At 27.4% G+C, this 11,735-nt stretch overlaps 1 protein-coding gene across 1 annotated transcript; it reads left to right on the top strand.

Annotated features, from left to right (window-relative positions):
• The first annotated feature begins 1,897 nt into the window (after positions 1–1,897).
• LOC129975974 (vacuolar protein sorting-associated protein 11 homolog) lies at positions 1,898–5,401 on the top strand. Its single transcript, XM_056089286.1, has one exon. The coding sequence runs from the start codon at positions 1,998–2,000 to the stop codon at positions 4,728–4,730; it is 2,733 nt and encodes a 910-aa protein (XP_055945261.1). The 5' UTR covers positions 1,898–1,997; the 3' UTR covers positions 4,731–5,401.
• Positions 5,402–11,735: the final 6,334 nt, after the last annotated feature.

Below are 11,735 nucleotides of genomic sequence, written 5' to 3'. Positions count from 1 at the left end.
ATGTTATAATTGCCGTAATCTGAATACAAAATCCAAAATAAAGTTGAAAAACTTTCGAAAGAGAAGTGATTATTTAAAAATTTCGCATTTATGAAACTTATTTTTCACAAAGCATATTTTTGTAGTTTTATTTCTCTTTAGAAATTATAAAATATTTCTTTTAAGTAATATAGGTTGAAACTAAACTGGGCGGATTTATAAAAATGAGAAATAAATCATCGGTTTAAGTATTAATCTAACATAATAAAAACAATATTTATGATCAAAATATTCAGTTAAATAATAAAGACATGAAATTTTTATTTAAAGGAATGAACATGAATTCAGTTTTAAATTCGCTTTATCGAAAAATCAAGTGCTTTTTTAAAAGAAATTTCTTAGTACAAGTTACAAGGAGCATTGTAAAATAGTAGTACTATGCTCAGGACGACATTAAAGGGCACACCTGTCCTTTCAGGACTTTACAGGACAGGCCATTCGATCCACAGCCATTAATTTCAGCGCAGATTTACTTTTAAAAAATTGAAAATATGCATCTGGAAAGGACTTTTAAAAATTTAATCAATTAAAAATTAAGTCAAATATTGTCATTTTTCCGTCATAGCTTCGGAAAACATTATAGCTCGAATTTAATTTTTACATCATTTTTAAATCTGCAAAATTGCCTTTTTAATGATAGCAATTTAATTGCAGTGGATTTTTTTTTCTGAATTTGACATTCTTAAAAAATGTTGTGTGTGTGTGTGTAGTTGTTTTCACAATAGATTCATTGTTACAATGAAACTGAAGCCCCTTTTCATGGTTTCATCAAATATGTACTCATATAATTTTTTCTATTATTAAAAGCTCAGAAAGAAAGATTCAACAAATTATTTGAGCAATTTACGTGAGGAATTCAGAAAGTGAAATTATCTTACCCCTAAGCCAACTTCGTTTTAAAGTAGAATATCCATACACCTAAATTTTTAATAACACTATATTGTCATTGGATTCAACTTCACCTCTTTTGCTGAAAGAATCATAAACAACAAGATGAAAGATTAAATTTAAATGCGAGCAATATTCCCAACTACTTGACTGGTCCTCAAAGACGGCTAGTATTAGATATAAATAAAACTCACTATGTAAAACTTTTTGCTGATATATTGATATTTGAAAGAACAGAATATCTTCGAGTTTACATTGTATGGAACTTTTTCAAATTTATAATTTATGAAAATTCTATTAATGAAAGTCGGGAAGTCTCCCTCCCCTTGCATTATAGTATGAATTCTTTACAAGTCATGGCTACACTACAGGTAATTATAAAAAAAAATCAATTTACATACTGCAAATCATATTGAAGAAAATATGCCAAACATTTTTAAGTGTTCATTTATACATGCTTTATCAACCTTCTGAGTGAATATTAAATATATTAATTATATGGAAATTATTGGGGCTATAATTAAAAATAATGTTTTATAAAAGTGTAAAAAGCAAAGATAAATATTGCAACAATAAAAATGACTTCATAAAAAGATCCGCTTTTAGTGAACGTAAAAATTAATTATTTGGACATTTTAAATCAAGAATATCAAGAATTTTTTTAGAGAAAGAAAAACTTACAATTTTGCTCCCTAGATGGCGAGACGATATAGAATTCATAAAATGTGGAGTCCATGAGTATTTGCTTTGGGTTTGCTTAAAATCAAAGCTAATTAGCTCCAGTGCGATGTTATTTGTAAAAATATAAAAAAATTATTAAAATCAATTTTAGATGAAAAGAGCGCTAAAGATATTTGTAGTTCTCTGTTTAATGTTTAAAATTATATAAAGAAAAGAAAGATCATTTCAAAATTTCAAAGAAATTAATTATTTTGGAGGCACTACTACTACTGCTTTTAACTATATTATTTTGTTTCCTTCGTAGGTATCTATCGTTTACGATTACGAGCATAAATGCATCTACCTCTCATTTGTTATGCTAATATTTAATTAATAATTCATTTAACAATATGGCTTTCTTGCAGTGGAGACGATTCAATTTCTTTGAAAAAGAAATCGTGAAAGATAGTGACTCTAACCAGGTACAAGAGAAATTAAAAGATATAAATGTCACTTGCACTACAAGTGGGAGGGGGCAAATTTTGCTCGGTGATGTTGAAGGAAACATTTATTTTCTTAACAAACAGTTTCAGTTATTGTCATTTAAAGCTTATGAATTGAATGTCAGCCATATAGAGCAACTGCGATTAAATCCTATTTTGATTACAGTAGGTGCAGACGAACCTGGTATCAGTCCTTTAATCAAAGTGTGGAATGTTGAAAAATATGACCAAGCTGGAAAACCATTATGCGTGAGAATCATAAGGCCTCAAGGTATAACATCTCCTGTTACAGTAATTGCTGCTCATGAGAATATGAATTTTCTTGCAATTGGTTTTGCTGATAGTAGTGTATTATTTGCAAGAGGAGACATTACTCGAGAAAGACAGAGCAAGCAAAAGTTGTTCAAAGTGAGTAATAGCCCTTTAAATGGTCTCGCATTCAGAAGTCAAGGAAAGCAGATTTATCTATTTGCATCTACAACCCATGAAATATATTGTTTCAATCTTTCTGTGAAAGACAAGGAGACTAAGACACTTCTTGATGACTTTGGCTGCCCTCCTAAATGTTCTGTTTTAAGTGATATAAAACAAGATCATCAATTTGTCATTGGATGTCATGATGCTGTTTATTTTTATCAACATGATGGACGCGGTCCGTGTCTTGCTTTTGAAGGGGAAAAAATTTTGTTGCACTGGTTTAGAAGTTATCTTGTGGTAGTAGGTAAAGATACTAAAGCAGTTCACTCATCAGCCATGACATCACCTGTTGAAATGAATATTGTCACTGTATACGATATACAAAATAAATTTATTGCCTATTCTTCTCCATTACCTGCAGTGATAGATGTTATATCTGAGTGGGGATCATTATATGTTTTGTCACAAGATGGAAAACTTTATAATTTGCAAGAAAAAGATACTCAAAGTAAACTTGATATGCTGTTTAAAAAGAATCAATATGCCCTGGCTATAAGCTTGGCAAAAAGTCAGCAATATGATGAAGATGGTTTAATTGATATATTTAGACAATATGGAGATCATCTATATGCTAAAGGAGATCATGATGGTGCTATTACACAGTATATTAAAACTATTGGCAAGTTAGAAGCATCATATGTTATTAGAAAATTTCTTGATGCTCAGAGGATTCATAACCTAACAGCTTACCTCCAAGCATTGCATAAAAAAGATTTAGCTACTGAAGATCACACAACTTTATTGCTTAATTGCTATACTAAACTGAAAGATAAATCTAAACTAGATGAATTCATCATGACAAAAGATCGAGAAATACATTTTGATGTAGAAACTGCTATGAAAGTATGTCGACAAGCTGGTTATTACAGCCATGCTTTATATTTGGCTGAACAACATAATCAACATGATTGGTACTTGAAAATTCTTCTTGAGGACCTTAAAGACTATGATAAAGCATTAAAGTATATATCTAAATTAGATTTTGAGGCAGCAGAAGGAAATATGAAAACTTATGGAAAAGTGCTTATGGCTGAGGTTCCAGAACAAACTACCCAGCTCTTAAAGCGATTATGCACTGATTACAATGCAAATCAAATGTCTGAGAAACCTCTGTCCACAAATCCTGAGGAATTTATACATATTTTTGTAAACAATACTGATCGATTGCTTGAATTTTTAGAGCACATGATTAAAATTCGTCCAACATCATCTAGTCTTGTTTACAATACATATTTAGAATTATGCTTAAAGGCTTATAGCAAAGAAATGGATTCAGCTATTAAAAAGAAAAGCGAGTTAAAAATAATGGATATGCTTCGAAATTCGGATGCCAGTTATAGTATAAACCAGGCTCTTGTTTTATGTCAGATGAGTGATTTTAAACCAGGTATTTTGCATTTGTATGAGAAAGCAAAATTATATCAACAAATTCTATTTTATCATATTGAAAATAGGGATTTTGATGCTATTATGAGAACCTGTGAAAGATTCGGAAGTTATGACCCTAATTTATGGGTTCAAGCTCTGTGGTTTTTCTGCCAACAAGAAAAGAATCAGAAGCCTTATGTTATTACAATTTTGAATGAAGTTGAAAGAAATAATCTTTTATCGCCCATTTTAGTAGTTGATATAATGTCAAAGAGTCACACTGCAACTTTAGATTTAATTAAAGATTATATTATCCGTTACTTGCAAAAAGAAAATGAAAAAATTGCTGAAGATGAACGCTTGATTAAACAATACAGGGAAGAGACTGAAAAAATGAGAAATCAGATGGAAGAATTGAGGAATAATCCCAAAATATTCCAAGTCTCAAAATGCAGTGGCTGTACTCACCAGCTTGAGTTACCTTCAGTGCATTTTCTCTGTGGTCATTCATATCATCAGCAGTGTTTTGAGAGTTACAGTGCAGAACACGATTCAGAATGTCCACTTTGCTTATCAGAAAATCAAAAAGTCTTGGGAATCATAAGAGCCCAGGAACAGAACAAAGATCTTCACGAGCAGTTCCATCATCAGTTAGAAAGAGCCGATGATGGTTTCTCAGTTGTGGCCGATTACTTCGGAAGAGGTGTATTTAACAAAGTGACTATAGTAACAGATTCTACTCGTCCTACCATTCGCAATGTTGATAGCCTTAATCCTTTTGAAACTGATATGTAAACTGGTAAACTCGAATGATCGTATGAAATGATGAATATGAAACATATAAATCTGTATTTGAATCGTATATGTCTATGCGATTTTTGGTTAAAATAGACATTTTTAGTAATTATCTCTTTTTAAATATTTGTGTTGACGAGGTAAAACATATTCTTGTAATTGTTTGGTGTTAAAAATTTTGAAATCTGTAAATAATTTTTTTTTGAAATGAACATTCCTTTAAAATATCAGTATTTTGTAGTTCTTTAGAATATATGTATAGATAATAATTTTCATGAATATATTTTTGTTGAATTAAAAATTTCTTTGGATATTTGTATAATTTGAAAAATATATTTAAAACATCAGAATATTTTAATTGCAATATCCTGAAAAGATTACCATATAATTTTCTTTTGGTAGTTTTTTTTTTCTTTCTAAATTTTAGAAAAATCTTACAATAAAAAATATTTGTATGCGTGTTACTTCATAAATCAGTATTCGTTTTGATTCTATTTATATAATTATAGATATTTATGCAATTATTTAATTTTTAGCATTATATAAAATGATTGTGAAAGGAATAAGAGTAATTGAGCAGAAGTATATCATTATTTCATTTCTTATAAAAAAATTAATTAATTAACTAAAGTAAAACATTTTGTATAGAATTTTCAGACAAACTGATTTCATTATTATTTATGAGGGAAAAAAATATAATTATATGATTTGGATGTTTGTATATTACTGTTGTTATTTGAATTTATTTTATAATAAATAAATGATTATATGTTGCTGAATAATTAGCTGCAGTTCTTTTCAAGGTAGAATGGAGTGGAAGAAAAGCAATTATAAATCAATGTTTTTTAATTTTCATATTTTATCACTTTTTTAATGCATTTTTACTGAAATAATAGAAATATTTTAATGAAACTAAGTTCTAATACTTACACAAAGAGAAATCAAGTTATTGATAAGAATTTTCTGAGCTAAATTATAGTTCTCAAATTCACATTATTATGCAATACTTTCTATATTTTATTACATATGGAATCATTATGTACACAATTTTTAAAATATATTTAAGATTGTCAAACTTTGAAATTGATGCATTCTTAAATTTTAGACACCCTAAAATTAATTTGTAAACTTTGATAAATTGTTATATATAAAATGTGTCCAGTACACATTATTTGTTTTATTTTGTCTTTTAGTTGAAAATTAATATACCATATGGTAAAATATACTGATGAATATTTTGCAAAATTAAATATTATAGTTTGATATTGCATCACTTTCCTAAATTTGATAATTGAATAAAATTAAAAATTTACAAACTTTTGTACAAAACTAAAATTCAAGAAAAACATCATACACTCTGTGTTTATGATTTTTCAGCTTAGATTTCAATTTCAAAATTGTTATTTATATGGAATCTTTAAATTATTTCCAATTCTAATAAAATAATTTTTTTAATTAATTTAACTAGTGATTGGTTTAATTAAACTAAATTTGAAAGGAAATACAATAAATTTGCTATTTCAATGCAAACTTTGCTGCATTTTTTTGATGTTTTAAGCATTTAAAATATGACTTTTGTTGAATGGTAATTCATTGGTTTGATTTGTGTATAAATGTGTTTTGTACTAATGGTATAATTTAATATAATGATTAAAAGTTTCGCTAAGCAAAATATTAACTTTTTCAAAATTAGAAAATAAAATTTTTCATTCTATATAAAAAAAAAAGTACTCAGCAACTTAAATCATAATAATTTATATGTTTTATTACAAGATAAAATTGATTTAAATCATAAATTTTATCATTTCTTATATATAGTCTAATAACTTCATTTATGATAATTATTTCTTTCCCTTTTTTAAGATTACTCATCAATAATTTAATGTACCTACTTGAAAGCAGTCTTTATCTACTATGATGGTTATTCTGCTGTAGTATAACAAAATACTGAAGTCTTATAAATTTCTTAAAATATACAAATTTTAATAAATACAAGTTTTAATAAAATATACAAAGTTTTCTAAAAAATTGGAATCACTTTAACATTTTACTTATTGAAGATAAGTAGTCACTGTAAATTTCAAAATAAGTAAGAAATTGGTTTATTTTAAGATGTATAAATTTTTGAAAAGTCACAATTTTAAAATTATTTGATAATATATTATTGCCAAAATATATTTTAAAATGCGCCATTCCTACAAAAAACTGATCAGATGGAAAAAATTTCATTCAATTACTTTAAAAAAGGAAAAAAAAAAAACCTTGTCATACCTGTATCTTTAAAATTGACTGAATTATCCTCAGTTAAAAATTATTGGGGTAAATTAAAAAATAAAAACATATCTAGAACCAGAAAATAGGTGGAAAGCCATGAGAAAAAGTCTTGTAAATTGTGTTCAAACTCACAATACATTTTCGAACTTTTTTACACTGAAATATGACGTTTTTAATTTTTTTTTTTTTAATCATGTTTACCTGTGAGTTGAAAATCATCAAAAGTTCTTTCAGCTGAATTCTTAAAGTATGAATTAATACAGACGATTTTTTAAAAAATATAATGGAATCGATTAATGTTCACAAAAAATCGTAAAATTATTGGCAACGATTCAAATCTATTACTATTTATATTCTTTTCTATAATTGAATTTGCTTATAATAATTTTAATTACCCTTTGTGACGAATTATTAATACTGAAACTTTACCTAATTTATTAATATAGTTTTTTATAAATGCTGGAATCAATTGTTTCATTTACATTAATAGAATAAATTTCAATTAATGAACTGATATCTATATATTAATTTAATTTAATGAATATTTATTTATTAACTGTAATTATTAGTTTATATTTAATTATTGATTAAATGATCGCATTTATTTTATCAGAATAATTGATACTACAAGATTAATTTTTATGTAACAAATTAATTGATGATTATGCATATTGTTGTGTTATTTAGCATTATAAGATTTAGATCTAGAAGAGTACATTTCACATTCCGGTGTAGTTGTGAAAAAAATTCATTAACTACATCCAAAAGTTCAAAATTTCATAAACTACATTTAACTTTTTAAAAAAGGAGGGGGGGAGGAATATAAAATTTTTCGTATAATAATTGTTTTTTCTTTCATATTATTAAAGCAAAATATATATATATGTATAAAAACATCCCTGCTTTTTTTTTTAACTCAAAAAATTATTCAAACCACATACACACACAGAGAAGTATAGGGTGTTAAACAACAGAGTAAATATAATAGATGCATTTGTTGGGGACATATACAGTTACGTTTATCACGCGATCGTGATATCTCTTTTTTAAAGATTTCATTACGCTTTATTTCAAGTATTTATAGTAAAATAAGATTTTATAAAAGAATACCAAATTATTCATTTCTTAATCTACTCATTCACACCAATAAAAGTCTCACTGAGGAAATACACTTTGCGAAAATTAAAATAAATAAATAGACATTCAGAAAATTGTCAATATATAATCTCGTGATCCAAAGTAAATCATAAAGTTTTGGCGTCAAATAGCATTTGGCAAATATATCAACTAGAATCTTTGGGATGAATACTTGTGTAGAAAGATAGATCATCATTAAAACATAACAATAGTTTGTTTTTTAAAGCATGGAACACATCACCAAAGGAAATTTGATTTCTAGATCCAGTTATTTATAAAGGCATTCTTGTATCAAAAATGTTTTACCAACTTTTAAATTATGTTGTAACTGATTTAAATAATGTAATTGTGTGTTTATATTTTGATTTTTATTATTTTATCAGTTTTATAAATAAAGGTATAAGTAGCATTTTACAAAGATCTCGTGTACGAAAAGGAAAAAAAAAAAATCTAATTGGCCAATTTTGTCCAGCAGGATTGTAAAAAACTGTTTTAATATTTAAAGTTTTTGTAAATTAATAACAGAGCTATTTCATTAAAATAAAATTGTTTTATTTTCATCATTTTGCAATTTCTAATGCCTACTTATATCTAACGGGATAAAACTTCGAGCGTTTTAACTTTTTAGAACAACCTGTATATACAGTAGTAATAATAATTATTACATATATATATTGAATATTTGCTATATAAATAATATCACATATATCGAATCATGGTTTCATAACTAAGTCCATACAAATGCATAATTTGGTCGAATTATATAAGTTTTTGAACTTATGAATGCACTTGTCATTGCGCTTTGATAAAAACCAACAATTTAATTGCGTTAAGCATGCCAGTTGGCATTTTGCGCCACTTTTTTTTAGTAGATGTTCTTTAACTCATTAATTGTTGCTTCTTTAGCTATTAATTGTTGCTATATATATATAGCCTTCAAAAGAATTCCACTATTCTCTCGATTATTTTGAAAAGTTCTTATTCCCTCAAAACCTCAAGATATGTCCGCGGGTCACGATAGTGTCGAAATTTACGTGGACTTAAGATTTGTAACCACGACAAACCATACAATCTTTGCTTCGATAACATTATGTAGACAACGAATGGCAAAAAAATTCTTATTAGAACATTAGAATGTTTAATGCCGGCTTTAAACTCGGCCAGTAGGCAGTGCATGCGTAGACAGACTAAAAAATGCTGTTCCGTCGATGGCACGTAATTGGCCCGACGGGATAAAATGCAGTTATATATATATATATATATATATATTCCCCTTACTGCGTATGCGTTTGCAGAATTTGACGTGAAAAAAATTGATTACTCATCATAGATTAATTCCGACATTTTTTGCTTTTTTCTTTATTTCCCATAAATAAGTATGTTAATCTTTTTTTAAAAATTTTCCAATGTTTCTTTTGAGTAAATATCCATTATTTTAATACGATATGCAGTGCAAAAGAAAAATTCAGGGACGCCAAATTACAGACAAGCATGGAACGCCTGAATCTATCTTACGAGACTGTAGCAAATGTAAATCAATCGGTCTCTTTCTGCGCATGCGTTATCTTACTGGCCGAGAGAAAACCCACCTTAATAATGTTGAAAAAGGAAAGTGTTCTTAAAAATAATAATGTTATGATATTACAATCACCTTTGATTAACCTGGACATGATCACGCCGCATACAATACCGATAAATCAGAAAACCAATTAAATGGTGTTAATTTTTCAGAAACTAATATAGTTTAATTACACTAACGTCTCGTTTTAAAGCAACATCTGGCTATTTTAGGACGAGGACGGTACCTGGATTAGCAACACCTCCCCCTCTCCAACTTCCACCACACCAGCAGGACGTTTCGCCTTGACGGATTTAACGCGTACCAGACCCGCTTTGGTTCTACAATATTATTAAAGAGATAGTAATTTTTATTTCACGCATATTATTTGTTCATGTTTATAAGACATTTTATGCATCTGTAATTGGCATATAGTTTTAACTTTTATAAAACTGTTTTATTTCTGGCATTAGTTTTTTCAAGCATTTAGAAAAGACAAAATATGTTTTTGTGGTTTGGCATTATCTATGCTTATATAAAGCTCAATGTGTGTGTGTTGGCGCTCTACAGGCCAGACCGTTTGACCTACAGCTACCAAATTTGGTACATGTATACCTTGGAGGTCGGGAATGTGCACCTGGGGTCCCTTTTTTTGAATTTTTAAATAGAATTTTAATTATTAAAAACTAACTTTCCCGCCAAAAAGCCTTTTCATTTCCCTAAATGAGTAAGGCTTCAGTTTTTTTTCTTTTTTTTCCCCCCATGCTAATGAGGCTAAGCTTAATATTTTTTGGCCGGTTATTTCAAACGATTCTGATTATTTTCTTAATGTTTGATGCATTTAAAATTAAATATTGTTAATTAATCGATCTTTCAGATTCATTCTGAAGTACTTTTGAATTAAAATAAAACAGAATAAAGGAAATTAAAAATTTCTAATCTGCATAGCGTTACCCCAACTGGCGTAGAGAATTCACGCATTTGTGTTACCATAACCTTCGTTGAAAATTCACGCAAGCACGTTGTGTTCTGATTGTTGACAACTATTTTCAACGGATGTGGAGTTGATTCAAATTATTTTTAGGTTAGTTGTATGCTTTTGTAATTAAACTGTATTTATGTTAGTTATACATTTTTTGCATGTGCTTATAGTTTTAAGTACATCGTTTTTAAAGTAGTTTTTTTTAACCTGTTTTCAACCGATTATTTTAAACGATTCGTTTTATTTTCTTAGTGTTTGATGCATTTAAAATTAAATATTGTTAATTAATCGATCTGCTCATAATGAATCTTTCTGTTGGCAAATTCTTGAGATATTACATAAATTAAGAAAGATATTCTTTAGTGCCTATAAAGTTTAAACGCTCAGTGATTCTGTTTTCAGCAGTCATATAAAAAATGCTTTGTTTCAGTAAAAAAAAATTATATTAATTGCAGATTAATCCTTTCCACTTTAATTTAAGGCATAAATTCTACAGGAGCTAACAGAAACTTAGAGAGATACATATTACGTTATGAGTGAAGACCTTAATAATATTATGAGTGAATTTTATGACTATCAAAATGTGAAGTTTTAAAATATTTTTATGAAGAAGTTATTAAAGTAGGAATTGCATAAAATATTTAATTATTAAAATTTTAACGAACATTAAGATTGAAGAACCGGCTGAGTATTGACTAAAATAAAAATGCTTTGTGCACAATTTCACAATCATAACTGTTTTTGTTCTAGAATATTTTATAATTTATTATTACATAATACACTAAGTTTAAAATATAATTTCCATATTTATTAGTATTATTATCAACTTTTAAAAGATGTGAAGTTTATAGAGAAGTGCTATCAATGCATGCAATTATTTTTAACACAACAGTAATATATATATTTCATTTCCTAGGAAAATGTTTCAAATGTTAAATTACTGGAATTTGAGGAAAGTAGAACAAGAAAGAAGATAAATGCAATTGTTGTTTTTTTTAAGTTGCAGAAAAATACAATGCTCTAAATAGAATTTATAAAAATAAATTTCTTTTAA

This window comes from Argiope bruennichi, chromosome 1, assembly GCF_947563725.1.
Source record: "Argiope bruennichi chromosome 1, qqArgBrue1.1, whole genome shotgun sequence".
Lineage (NCBI taxonomy): Eukaryota > Metazoa > Arthropoda > Arachnida > Araneae > Araneidae > Argiope > Argiope bruennichi.
The sequence above is the reverse complement of the archived record's forward strand: the minus strand, read 5'-3'. Positions and strand labels throughout refer to the sequence as shown.